The 14,100-nt window shown below is 37.0% G+C and overlaps 1 protein-coding gene across 7 annotated transcripts in view; it reads left to right on the plus strand.

Moving 5' to 3' along the window:
- RAD18 (RAD18 E3 ubiquitin protein ligase) overlaps positions 1-14,100 on the plus strand; it is a 110,784-nt gene that overhangs the window by 16,865 nt on the left and 79,819 nt on the right. For 6 of the 7 annotated variants that reach the window (XR_009492264.1, XM_005222442.5, XM_005222444.5 and 3 more), the window contains exons 5-6: positions 3,351-3,688; positions 9,007-9,106. Coding sequence is in view for 6 of the 7 variants with exons in the window: in XM_005222442.5 (XP_005222499.1) it covers positions 3,351-3,688; positions 9,007-9,106 (438 nt within the window). In the remaining variant the exon portion in view is untranslated. The remainder of the gene's footprint in view (positions 1-3,350; positions 3,689-9,006; positions 9,107-14,100) is intronic. The other variant, XM_010817451.4, reaches the window with a different exon arrangement.

Here is a 14,100-nt window from a genome sequence, read left to right on the forward strand (position 1 = left end):
TATCCAGCAGTTGAATAAGTGTGCCTTTTACTTAGTTATAATGAGATGAAAGCTTTCCTGAGAATCTTCTTTGAACCAAACCCAGATTCTAGAAGAGAAAGACTTGTAACGATTGCAGTTCTTTATTTTTACTTTATTTCTGTTTCCTCACAAAGATGTATTTTCTTTGTAGGAATGTTTTTAATTATATCTGAATCTCTTTAATATATACTACTACTCTTCAAGTTTCTGTTTGTTTCTTTGTTGGCTTTGATGAGTAGTCTTTTTCAAGGAATTTGTCCATTTCATCTAAAATTATAACTTTATTGGTATGAAGTATCTATAATATCCTCTTATTATCTTTGAATTGCTGTGGGGGTTTTAGATATCTCCTTTTAATTCTTTGCTTTTGTGTTTTGTATTTTCACTCATTTTTCTTGCTTGTTCTTGCTAGGGCTTTCCTAATTTTGTTCATTTTTTCACAGAACCAGCTTTTGGCTTTACCAATTTTCTTTTGTATGTTTACTTTTTCACTAGTATCTGTTATTACTATCTTCTTTGGGTGTAATTTGCTGTTAATTTCCTAACCTTTTATATTGGAAATTTAGGACATTGATTTTCAGTTTTTCTATTAACTTATAAATTGTTCACTAATGACTGTTTTGGTGAACCCCAAAGCTGTGGTTCAATTCAGAATATTTTCTGATCTTCATTGTTGTTTGACTTAAGGAATTATTTAGAAGTGTGGTGCTTCATTTCTTAACATTTGGAGATTTTCTAGTTATTTTTTCATTATTGAGTTTCATGTGAATTCACAGTGGTCACAGAAGATACGCTAAATTATTTCATTCCTTGTAAATTTCTTGAGATTTACTTTATGGCCCAGAACATGGTCTGTGCTATTGAATGTGCCCTGTATACTTGAGAATATTGTATATTCTCCATTGGTGAGATATGATGTTTTTAATTTGTTAATTGTATCAATTTGGTTAATTGGATTGGTTCAGATCTTCTGTATTTTTACTGATTCTTGTCTGTTTTGTTAGAGTGGTGTGTTTAAATGCATACGCACTTTTATTTAAGCCAACAATTATTGTGAACTGGCTATATTTCTTTTTAGTTCTGTCAATTTTTGCTTTATACATTTGAAGCTATGCTATGAAATGAATAAAGTTTATGAGTTTATGGCTTCTGATTAAATTGATCATTTTGTCAAGGTGAGAGGCACCTCTTTCTCAATGCTTTTGCCTTAATATCTATTTTGTCTGTTGTTAGTGTTGTCACATTGACTTTCTTTTGATTTGTATTTATTTACGTGGTACATCTTTTCTCATCCTTTTTCCCCTAATCTTTCTGCATCTTTTTAAAATGGTTTCTTTTAAATAGTATATAGTTGTATTTTATTTTTTAATCTAGTCTGACAAGTTTTGTCTTTCAGTTGGAGTATGTATGTATCATTGTATTTAATTGGTTACAGTAATATTTTTGCATTATTTAATTCCTCTTTTTTACTGTTTTGAGTTATTTTACTTCCATGTATGTTATAAATTCCCTAAGACATTGCTAGTGTATTTTAAAAGTCAATACTGTTGTGTTTAGCCACACATTTTCTTTTTCTGGAGCTGTTGATTCTTGTTGACACTTTATATGCTTCTATCTATAATCATTTTCTCTATGCTCAGGAACAGTTCTTGCAGTATTTCTTGTCCGCTGATGAGGAGTTCTTATAGCTTTTGTTTGCTTGAGAATGTATTTTGCTTTCATTCTGGAAGAATATTTTCAATAGGAATAGGATTCAGTTTGATTTTTTACCTACTTTTAAGATGTCATTCTGTTATCTTTTTTCTTCTCTAGTCTTTGTTGACAAGTCAATGATATTTCTTACTGTTATTTCCTTAGAGCCATTGTTCTTAACTGGGAATGATTTTGCTTTCTTTTTACCTCTTTCTCCAGGAAACATTTGGTAATGTCTGGACATGTTTTGGTTGTCCTAGTCTGAAGTTAGGGGGGTTATGCTATTGATATATCTGTAAGGCACAGAACAGTCTCTACAGCAAAAAATTATTTGACTCAGTATTGGTAATGCCAAGGTTGAGGAACTGTGCCTTAGAGGTAGTATATCTTATTTTTCTGTGGTTGTTTAAAAGATTTTCTCTATATTTTTTTCAGTAGTTTGGTTATGTTTGCCTAGATTTCATTTTCTTTGTTTATCCTTTTGGGATGGATTTTAATTCCCTCTTAGAGTATACATTATTTTATTCATTTGTCTATTTTTTCTTTTTTCTTTAACATATTGGTCAGAGTTCTTTTGAAATTCTTCTAATGCTACTCAGATCACTTCTGGATCTGCTTCTAATGACTATTTTGTCTCTTGGTTAGTGGATAATGTCTTCTTTGCATGCCTAGTAATTTTTAAATATGTGTTGAATATTATGAATGAAATGTTATAGAGGCTGTGAATTGTCTTCCTTTGAAAGATGTTGAATTTTGTTCTGACAGGCAGTTAAATTTCTAGCTCTTCACTTATTCCGTCAAGGCCTGGTTTAATTTCTGTTAGATTTGCTCTGTTTCACTTTTGTTTCTATTTCTAGAGGAGGATCCTTCTTCTTAAGGTACAGCCTTTGTGGGGTTTCAGCTGAATGTCTAGAATCTTTACCAGAGTCTCCCAAGTTTGGCTGGGCTCAGATTCCAACAGTTTCCCTGTACTGACCTTGAGAATCTCAGCTTCATGACATCTGCTTCCTGTCAGGTCTTCTGTGACTTCGTCTTATGCTTCTGCAGCCCTGGAGATGATCAGTAATTAAGGAGCATTTCTCAGCAGATTTTTAGGGTATTTTGTGGCTACTCCCTGCTCAGCACCCTGTGCCTCCAGTCCTAGCATCCTTTGTCCAGAGCTCTAATCTGTATTCCCTCTACCCAGAGAGATCAGTGGTCCCTGTTTTGACTTTAATACCCAACTCCCAGAGCATGCTTCCATGGGAAATTCTTGTGGAAATGATGGATCACCTCAAGTTTCTCTTCTGTCTCAGGGATAGTAGCCTTGTGTTGATTATAGATCATGCTTATAAATGGTTTTGTATGTTTTGTTGAAATTTTAAAGTTACTTGTGATTGGAGAGTAAGTCTCGTACAAGCTATTCTCCATGGCCAGAATCTCAGGTCCCTTTGTTATCTTTTATAGACAGATTAACTGCTTTTAAAGTCAGGTTTATTGCTTTGTATTTTATTCTAGAAGAAACACTGGTTGCCATTATGCAGTAAGTTCTGTATTTCACAGAAACAAATGTTAATTGAGAAAACAGCTTATGTCGGTTAAGTTGTGTATATGTAAGCTGACATCTTTATTATCTGTTGTGTTTTCTCTGCTTCAAGGAATCATCTGTTGCAGTTTGCCTTAGAGTCACCACCCATCTCTGCTGCTTCCTCCTCTTCAAAGAATCTGGCTACCAAAGCAGACACCGCTGTAGCCTTCAGACATTCATTAAAACAAGGAAGCAAGTTAATGGAGAATTTCTTGATCAGAGAAAGTGGTGGTTCTGCGTCAGAGTTGTTGATAAAAGAGAATGAAAGCAAATTAAGCCCTCAGAAAAAGTTGAGCTCTCCTGCGAAGACCAGAGGGACTCCTTCCGCAGTAAAGTCAGCTCCAGGTTCCTCAGAGGACAGTGTTCTTGAGACACCCTCTACATCAGCCTTGAAACAAGTTACTAAAGGTAGGAAATTATTTTCACATGTTTTATTTTCTTAGTGGAAACCTTCCTATCCCACATGTTATAATAAATAAGCAGGATTTTTGCGGGGAAATGATGGGAAAGGGCAGACCTCGTAACAGCCTCGCACATGGATGGAGGCAGTGCTTCCAGATACGTTCTCTTTCTCATAGAATAGGAATTCAGGCTGATGGCAGGAAAAACTAAGCATTTTTAGTTAGTTTATGCTTCACATATGGCTTTGTGTTTTTCAGCTTTTCTTCCCCCTCTCATCCTTCATATCAGCTCCAGTTTAATATTGAAGAGCTCTTTTTATCTTATTATATCATCACTTGAATATTTCCAAGCTGTTTTGACTGGCATTTATAGCCTTGGACAGTTTGACTGCTACCCTGCCTGTCCATCCTTGTTTCTCATCTCTCCCTCTCAAAAATCCTTCTGCTCTAGCCAAGCTGATCTCCCCTTTATTCCTTGAAAACGCTCAGGGATTAAAAACCTATAGCCTGTCACCTGTTTTTATAAACAAGGCCTCACTGGAACACAACCATGCCCATTTGTTTACCTGTTGTCTTCAGCTGTTTTCATGCTAATGACTTAGTTTGTTGATTGGGTCAGAGACCACCTGGCCCCCAAAAGCCTGAATCTTTGCTCCCTGAGCCTTGACTGAAAATGTCTGCCAACCCCATTCCACCTTTCCAGACTCTGTGTAGGTCTAACCATTCTTCAGTTATGTTATATAGTATCGGTCTTTCACATCACTAAAGTGTGGCAGCACTTGTTTTCTGGACAGTTTGCTTAACTTTTTGATGACTAGGTCAACTTGTTTAACCTCTTGTTTCCATATCTTATTGGCAGTGAAGTTCAGAATACCTTTTAGGCAGAAACTCTGTCTTAGACGTCTTTGGTATACCCATACCACACATAGTGCAGGGCTGTTAGTGGTTACTAAACTTAGGTTGAAATTAATTCGTTAGTACTTGAGTGTTTACATTTCATATAGATACGTGAATTTTTCACTTGTATTTCCTAGCATATTTTATCTTTGGTCAGTTTTTGATCAATTGACAGTTTTTATTGTAGTGTTCTTAAGTGGATGTCATTTTTCCCTGAGCAGAACTTGAATTCTTAGAGTGAACCCATAGCATATAAAGTAGATAAAGTTTGCTTTGCTCCATTAAAGTGGAGATGGAGGGCCTCACCTCCCCTACATCCCTGCCTGTTATCCATGGTGGCCTCTAGGCCCTGAGGCACCTCCAAAGGTCCCTGGAGCCCTATCAGTTTCAGAATGATTGTGTTTCTGCTTTTTAATGCTACACTTATATAGGCATACCTTGGAGAAATTGTGGGTTTGGTTCTGCAATGGGACCAATACCACAATAAAGTGAGTCAGTTGAACTTTCTTGTTTCCCAGTGTGTATAAATATTATATTTATGCTATACTGTAGTCTGTTATGTATGCAGTAGCGTTATATCTAAAAAAAATGTATACACCTTAATTTAAAAATACTTTATTGCTTAAAAATGCTGACAGTCTCACTCTTCACCAAAGAAGGCAAGAGTAGGAGAAAAGACAGTTTCTTCAGCAAGTGGTGTTGGGATAGCTGGACAGCCACATGTAAATCAGTGAAATTAGAACACACCCTCACACTGTACACAAGAGTAATTTCAAAATGTTTTGAGGACTTAAATATGAAACACGACACCATAAAACTCCTAGAAGAGAACGTAGGTAAAATGTACTAGTTTTCCTAAGTCAGTCTCTCAGGGCAGTAGAAATAAAAGCAAAGATAAACAAATGGGACCTAATCAAATTTATAAGCTTTTGCACAGCAAAGGAAATCATAAACAAAGCAAATAGACAACCTGTGGACTAGGGGAAAATATTTCCAGGTGATGCAACCAATAAGAGCTTAATTTCCAACATATACAAACTGCTCATAAAACTCAATAGCAAAAAAACAAACAACTGGATCAATAAATGGGCAGAAGAGCTAAATAGAAATTTCCCTGAAGAAGACATATAGATGGCCAGTAGGCACATGAAAAGATGTTCAAAATGGCTTATTGCTCAGTTCAATTCAGTCACTCAGTCATGTCTGACTCTTTGGGACCCCATGGACTGCAGCACGCCAGGCTTCCCTGTCCATCACCAACTCCTGGAGCTTGCTCAAATTCATGTCCATTGAGTTGGTGATGCCATCCAACCATCTCATCCTCTGTCATCCCCTTCTCCTGCCTTCAATTTTTCCCAGCATCAGGGTCTTTTCAAATGAGTTAGTTCTTCTCATCAGGTGGCCAAAGTGTTGGAGTTTCAGCTTCAGCATCCGTCCTTCCCATGAATATTCAAGGTTGATTTCCTTTAGGATGGACTAGTTGGATCTCCTTGCAGTCCAAGGGACTCTCAAGAGTCTTCTCCAACACCACAGTTCAAAAGCATCAATTCTTTGGCACTCAGCTTTCTTTATAGTCCAACTCTCACATTCATACATGACCACTGGAAAAACCATAGCTTTGACTCTACAGACCTTTGTTGACAAAGTAATGTCTCTGCTTTTTAATATGCTGTCTAGGTTGATCATAACTTTTCTTCCCAGGAGCAAGCATCTTTTAATTTCATGGCTGCAGTTATCGTCTGCAGTGATTTTGGAGCCCCAAAAATAAACTCAGCCACTGTTTCCACTGTTTCCCCATCAGTTTGCCATGAAGTGATGGGACCAGATGCCATGATCTTTGTTTTCTTAATGTTGAGCTTTAAGGCAACTTTTTCACTCTCCTCTTTCAGTTTCATTAAGAGGCTCTATAGCTCTTTTTTGCTTTCTGCCTCGTATCTGCATATCTGAGGTTATTGATACTTCTCCTGGCAATATTGATTCCAGCTTGTGCTTCATCCAGTCCAGCGTTTCTCATGATGTACTCTGGATACAAGTTAAATAAGCAGTGTGACAATATACAGCCTTGATGTACTCCTTTCCTGATTTGGAACCAGTATGTTGTTCCATGTCCAGTTCTAACTGTTCCTTCTTGACTTGCATACAGATTTCTCAGGAGGCAGGTCAGGTGGTCTGGTATTCCCATCTCTCTAAGAATTTTCCACGGTTTGTTGTGATCCACACAGTCAAAGGCTTTGGCGTAGTCAATAAAGCAGAAGTAGATGTTTTTCTGGTCTTGTCTTGCTCTTTTGATGATCCAGTGAATGTTGGCAATTTGACCTCTGGTTCCTCTGCCTTTTCTAAATCCAGCTTGAACATCTGGAAGTTGATGGTTCATGTACTGTTGAAGCCTTGCTTGTAGAATTTTGAGCATTACTTTGCTAATGTGTGAGATGAGTGCAATTGTGGGGTAGTTTGAGCATTCTTTGGCATTGCCTTTCTTTGGGATTGGAATGAAAACTGACCTTTTCCAGCTCTTTGGCCGCTGCCGAGTTTTTCAAATTTGCTGGCATATTGAGTGCAGCACTTTAACACCATCATCTTTTAGGACTTAGAATTCTAGGCTGATTATTAGAGAAATACAAATCAAAACTAGGATGAGGTACTACCTCACACCGATCAGAATGGCCATCATTAAAAAGTCTACAAATAACAAATGCTGGAAAGCCTGTGTGAAAAGGGAACCCTCCTACACTGTTGGTGGGAAGTAAATTGATGCAACTGCTATGGAAAACAGTATGGAGTTTCCGTAAACAAAAAATAAAGAGTTGTCATATGATCCAGGAATCCTACTCTTGGACATATATCTAGAGACAACTCTTACTCAAAAATGTACATGCACCCCTCTATGTTCATGTCAGCACTATTCATAATAGCCATAAACATGGAAAACATGGAAGCAACTTAAATGTCCATTGACAGATAAATGGATAAGGAAGATATAGTACATGTATGCAATGGACTATTACATAGCCATAAAAAAGAATGAAATAACATCATTTGCAGCAACATAGTTGGTCCTAGAGATTATCATACTTAAGTGAAGTACATCAGAAAGAGAAAGACAGATGCCCTATAATATCATTTATGTGTGAAATATAAAATATACACAAGTGAACTTATTTCTGAGACTCACAGATGTAGAAAACAAACATGGTTACCAAAGGGTGAAGGGAGTGGGGTAGGGATAAATTAGGAGTTTGGGATTAGTAGATACAAATTCAGAGAAGGCAATGGCAACTCACTCCAGTACTCTTGCCTGGAAAATCCCATGGACCCTGGTAGGCTGCAGTCCATGTGGTCACCAAGAGTTGGACATGACTGAGCGACTTCACTTTCACTTTTCACTTTCATGCATTGGAGAAGGAAATGGCAACCCACTCCAGTATTCTTGCCTGGAGAATCCCAGGGACGGGGGAGCCTGGTGGGCTGCCGTCTATGGGGAAGCACAGAGTCGGACACTGAAGAGACTTAGCAGCAGCAGCAGCAGATACAAACTGTTAAATATAAAAAAGATAAACAACAAAGCCCTACTATGTAGCACAGGGAACTATATTCAATATCCTGTAACAAACCAAAATGGAAAGTAACATTAGAAAGAGTATGTGTGTATGTATATATATATATACACACACACAACTGAATCACTGTGCTGTATACCAGAAACTGACACAACACTGTAAATCAACTGTGCTTCAGTTAAAAAAAAAAAAAATGCTGATCATCATCTGGCAATGCAGGGTTGCCACAAATCTTTAATTTGTTAAAAAATTTTAAAAATGCAGTATCTGCAAAGTGCAATAAAATGAAGTACAATAAAATGAGGTATGCCTTTCATTACAAATGAGGGCTAAATGAACAAATTTGTAGTCATTAATAATTTGAACAGTAGTTGGTCCAACCAATTCATGTTTCTATCTAGCTCTACATACCCTTCCCCCACTCTGCTCCTCTGGCAAATATTTTTATCTTACTCCGGTTGTTATGACTGCTTCAGTGCTGTACATGAATGGTTCCTAAGACTTAGTATAAACTCAAGATTAGTTTTATAGCTTGGTCATGCCTTGGCAGAAAAGATTTAACTAAAGCACTTTCTAATTTCTAACTAAAGCACTTTCTAAAACTAATTCCAGACTTCTTTGAAATCTCTTCTTCTAGGCCAGGATTCTAATTATGTGATTTTTCACAATGTAGCCCTTGTAAGGGCTGTTGCACTTAAGCAGTCTGTTCCCCTCCTGCTGCCCCGAGGTGGCCTTTTTCTCTTCTGCTTTTCTAAGTACATGTTAAGGTTGGATTTCATTTTTTAATGTTAGTTGTTGAAAGATACCTGGTTGTATTATTTTTACTCTTTCTACAAATAATAAAATCTTTTTCTCTTTTTGAAAAATACAGTGGATTGTCCTGTTTGTGGGGTTAAAATTCCAGAAAATCACATTAATAAGCACTTAGACAGCTGTTTATCACGTGAGGAGAAGAAAGAAAGCCTCAGAAGGTAAGAAAGTGAAGCATAATCATTGAGCCACTTTAGTCACTTTAGCTTGCGCTTTTAAAAATATTAGCTGACTGTCCATTCTCTCTCCTTGTTCTTTCCAAAATCCCACCTTGCCAAATATAATTAACTTTACTATATGCTAATAAAATTTGACTTAATAAGAAATTCGATTTAGAATTCAGTTCTTTTTAGGCTTATTTTCTTCTTTTAGAATTTTAGAACTACCATAAAGCCCTTGGCCCGAGAAAGCAAGGCTAGACTCTGAATATAGAACACATCAAATCTTTTTTTGGTTCTTAGGAATCTTAGAAGTTTAAATTAGTAAAATCTAGCTTTTTAAAAAATTCTGAATAATTACTATATACACATGATATACTGTATGCACATAACATTAAATAGTACAGAAGGGTTTTTTTTTTTTTTTAGAAAATACAGAATCATTTATTCATTCAACAAATAATTATTAAGCACATAATCATGTACCAGGCTCTGTTAAGCATTGGTGAATGAAAATCAGATATTCTTCTCTTAATACCCACTTTTTCCTGGAAGCATGCAACCAGTAGGCTTGCATTTTGAAGGCAATGATTTTCCTTGGTGATTGCATATGTATAAATTTGCAGTTGTATAGTTTGTCTGTGGGGCAGATTCAAAAGGGAATGTGTGAAATATAGTTTGTGTGTGTGGGTGTTTGTATGTGTGTGTGTGCATGTCTATGTGTATGTCCCCTGCCAACTACCCGGGTGAGATAATTTAAGTTGTCAACCCAGTATTTTTATCGAAGCTCATGCTACTTTGCCTCCCTTATATATCAAAGTCATGATAGGTTATTAAACTTGATCATTATTGTTACACATGTAAGTGAATCAAATTTTAATCAAAGTTACCTTGCAAGGTGTTATAGAATCCATGGTAATGAAGATAATAAGGAAGCTGAAGCCACAAATTAGATGAGTCTGATGCTAAAGGAAGACGTGAGATGAGACAGCAGTTTGGGGAAGGAATAAGGAGCAAGATCAGGGAGGATTTTATTTTTTAGAATGGAAATTATATAAGCCTTTAGCGTCCGTTTTTGTACTGCCTCCAGGGAGAGGGCAGATGATACAAGGAGCAAGAAGGCAAAAGTCCAGTAATGAAGTGTCTTTGACATGCAGAAAGAGCCTTTCTTCTGAATCAGGATAGAAAGAGGAGGGAACAGGTGATAATTCAGAGATCTGGGGAGGAGAGGGAGGAAATGGAAGAAATTAATGGGATGTGGGAATGAACAGAATGATTGGTTCTCATGTCTGGTTTGTTTGGAAAAACTTGGAAGAGTATTTGCCAGAAACCATGCTGATAAGGCAGGACTATTTTCTTTGGTTTTGTGTGTGTGTGTGATTAAAGGTAAAATGGTGTCACTTAGATTTTATGAGTAAATCAGCAGTGAATGCGGGTTCCGAGGGACAAACTCTTGCTGTTACAATTTACAAAAGCTAACATATAAAGCACAGCAATGTTTTATTGATTTACAGTGAAGGGCACCAATTGACAGTTCTTACTGTAGTGTTTTTAAGCATGATAGTTAACCTTTTTCCTCTGAGTAGAACCTTTTTTTCAAGTGAAAATGCACAGTGAACCATAACATAGAACAGATAAAATTGGCCCTGTCCATTAAAGTGGAGATGGAGGATTGTGCTGTCCCCATCCCCCATCTCTCCCTGTGTCCCTGTCTGATAGCCACTGTGGTCCTTAGCTCCTTGCGACAGATGTCTGTGAGGTCTTAAATGCACAGTACTCACCCCTAATGGGTAAGTTTGTTGATGAGAATAGATTTTTAGGCTGCCTAGTTGAGATTTTGGATAAAGAAACTGGATCATTACAAGGATTACTTCCCATAAGCAGTGAGAATCTCGGAGAAGGCAATGGCACCCCACTCCAGTACTCTTGCCTGGAAAATCCCATGGATGGAGGAGCCTGGTAGGCTGCAGTCCATGGGGTCACTAAGAGTCGGACACAACTGAGCGACTTCACTTTCACTTTTCACATTCATGCATTGGAGAAGGAAATGGCAACCCACTCCAGTGTTCTTGCCTGGAGAATCCCAGGGGCAGGAGAGCCTGGTAGGGTGCCGTCTGTGGGGTCACACAGAGTCGGACACAACTGAAGTGACTTAGCAGTAGCAGTGAGAATCTAATGGTCTAATGAAGAATCTTTCATTCTAATTCATTTAATTTAATTTATCTTTTAATTTCTAATTTCTTTAGAAATTTTTTTTCCCTAAAGAATGAGTTGGGAATATAGAAGCTGGGCATTTTCTCTTTGAAGAGTAAGGAATCAGCACTGATAATTTTGCTTGGACTGCTCTTTTTCTAGATGCATCCATCATATTTCTTTTCACACACTTAGCTCGTCAGTTTATCCAAAGATATACTCATCCATGTACAATTAAGTTCAAGTTCCAGCTGTGGTTCTGAAGAGCTCTGTGCAATTACTATAATCCTGCCAGTTACTCTAGCACAATTTAGGAGCGCCGTTTTCTGTCTCTCTCTTAAAGGAAGGTTCACTGTACAAGTTAGTGTGTTGAAGTCTTTGAGAATTCCTACATCAAACATAATTGTTGGATTTTGTTTAATCTAGTAATTCCTAAATTTATTTAACCCTAAAACCTTTTTGTTCTCATAACTCATTTTGCAAAGTTTGCATTTGTGAAGATACACTTAGGGAGACATTGAACCACCTTTCTCTTTAGTGACATCCTGATCTTGGACTCTGGTCACATAAAAGAATATATAATATTTAAAATAAATTTCTCTACAATATCCCAACAGGCCATTTCTTAACGTGGATGACAGCCCTTACCATCCTTTGTAGATTCATATCAGAAGTGATCAAAGAATACTTTTCTTTTTGCTGTCCTCAGATTTTGAGGACCCTTAAATGCAATGCTGTTTCTCCAAATTGTAGAAGAAAGATCAGCGTCATTTTCATGTTTTAGGAAACATTTATCAGACTTCATGTTAAAAAATTTTTTTTTAACTTTTTGGTTTATATTGGAGGATAGTTGATGAACAGTGTTGTGATAGTTTCTGGTGTATGGCAACGTGATTCAGTTGTACATATCCATGTATCTGTTCTTTTTCAAATTCTTTTCCCATTTAGGTTGTTACATAACAACTGAGCAGAGTCCCCTGTGCTACACAGTAGGTCCTTGTTGGTTGTCCATTTTAAATATAGCAGTGTGTACATCATATTTTAAAATTCTTGACAGAAATTGTTTATTTCTGCTGGTGCTTTTCAGTGTAAATGCCAGTGAACAAATAGTTTTCCATTAGAATTTCACAGTCATAAGCATAATCATGTATCCTTAATAAAATACATGTTTTAGGTACAGACTTAATGAATTGTCCTTTACAATATTCTTGTATAAACTCCTTCAAAATGTTTCTTAGGACTTGCTACCTTGTGTGATTTTTTATTCAGCTATAATATGGTAAAGAATATACCTGCAGTGCAGGAGACCTGGGTTCGATCTCTGGGTTGGGAACATCTCCTGGAGAAGGGCATGGCACCCAACTCCAGTATTTTTGCCTGCCAGAGGAGCCTGGTGGGCTATAGTCCACGGGGTCCCAAAGAGTTGGACATGACTGTGCGACTTACACTATCACTATAATCAGTGAGTGCAGTAGGCAGGCTGTCGTTATAAGAAGAACACTCTTCAGAAAAATGTAATCTCTTGAGGGTTTTCAGGGTTTTCTGCAATTAAACAGTTATTTCTGACTTTTAGTCTTTATTGATGGAGCATAAAAGAACTAATCTTGCCAGGAAATGGTGGTATTGGTTAATGGAGAAGTGTTTGGTTGTCTTCAGTCTGTATTCAGCTGTTTTCTCTCGTATGGTCATGGACCATTTGTATTCGATTTCCATGTGGAACCTTGTTAATAGAGATTTTAGATCCCCACTTAAGAGCTGAGCTGAGTTAGAATTGGTAGTTTCTGTGGCAAAGTGATTGAAAATTGCATTTTTAATAAACTCTCCAGATGGTTCTGAGGTGCTTTAAAGTTTGAGCAGCATGGCCTTGTGCCCACTAGGTATATGCAAGTCCTTTGTAAAATCTTGTGGTTTTTTTTGCATAAGCATATTATTTTCAAGTTTCTTTTAATTGTTATCTGAAATTTTGATATTTCATTTAAAAATGATTGCAGTTGTAGTGTCTACATTGAATACATATTTATTAAGCACCTAATTGCCGTAGCATTGAGCCAGGTGACATACTCAGCTAGGTTATAATCAGATTAGATCGATTAAAATTCATCAAGGAGTTCCTGTCTATGAGATTTTCTCAAGTCATTAATATTATTAGGTAGCTTGACTTCTGCATATTCCATTGAAAGAAGTAATGTTTATTAATTGTTTTTTTGGAGGGTGTAGAAGAAAGTCATTTGATTGGGCTTTGTTATATTTATAATTGCAGCTTAGTGCTTATCATTATGTTCATCATGAACATACAATGAAGAGCCAGGTGGCAATTTAAAAATATATATATTTACTGATTTTTTTATTTGGCTGTGCTGGATCTTAGTTGCAGCATGCAGAATCTAGTTCCCTGACCAGGAATCAAACCTGGGCCCCCTGCAGAGTCTTAACCACTGGACTGCCAGAGAAGTCCCCAGGTGGTGATTTTGCTAATACACTTATTCTTTTCTTTTTTTGTTTTTTAATTGAAGGAAAAATTGCTTTACAATGTTGTATTGGTTTCTGCCATATAACTCGAATCAGCCATAATTACACATTTATCCCCTCCCTTTTGAGCTTTCCTCCCATCCCCCCATCCCCGCTCTGGGTTGTCACAGGGCATCAGGCTGGGCTCCCTGTATTACATTTGCTAATACACTTTTTATAAGGCTTATGTATTGTTAATATAACTAATTGAAGTTGAAAAAAAAGAACACTGCTGTGTTTCTTGTTATTGTTTTCAGTTGTCTTCTTTTGAAGATGATCCCACAAGAATACTATGC

Source organism: Bos taurus, chromosome 22 (assembly GCF_002263795.3).
Source record: "Bos taurus isolate L1 Dominette 01449 registration number 42190680 breed Hereford chromosome 22, ARS-UCD2.0, whole genome shotgun sequence".
NCBI classification, from domain to species: domain Eukaryota; kingdom Metazoa; phylum Chordata; class Mammalia; order Artiodactyla; family Bovidae; genus Bos; species Bos taurus.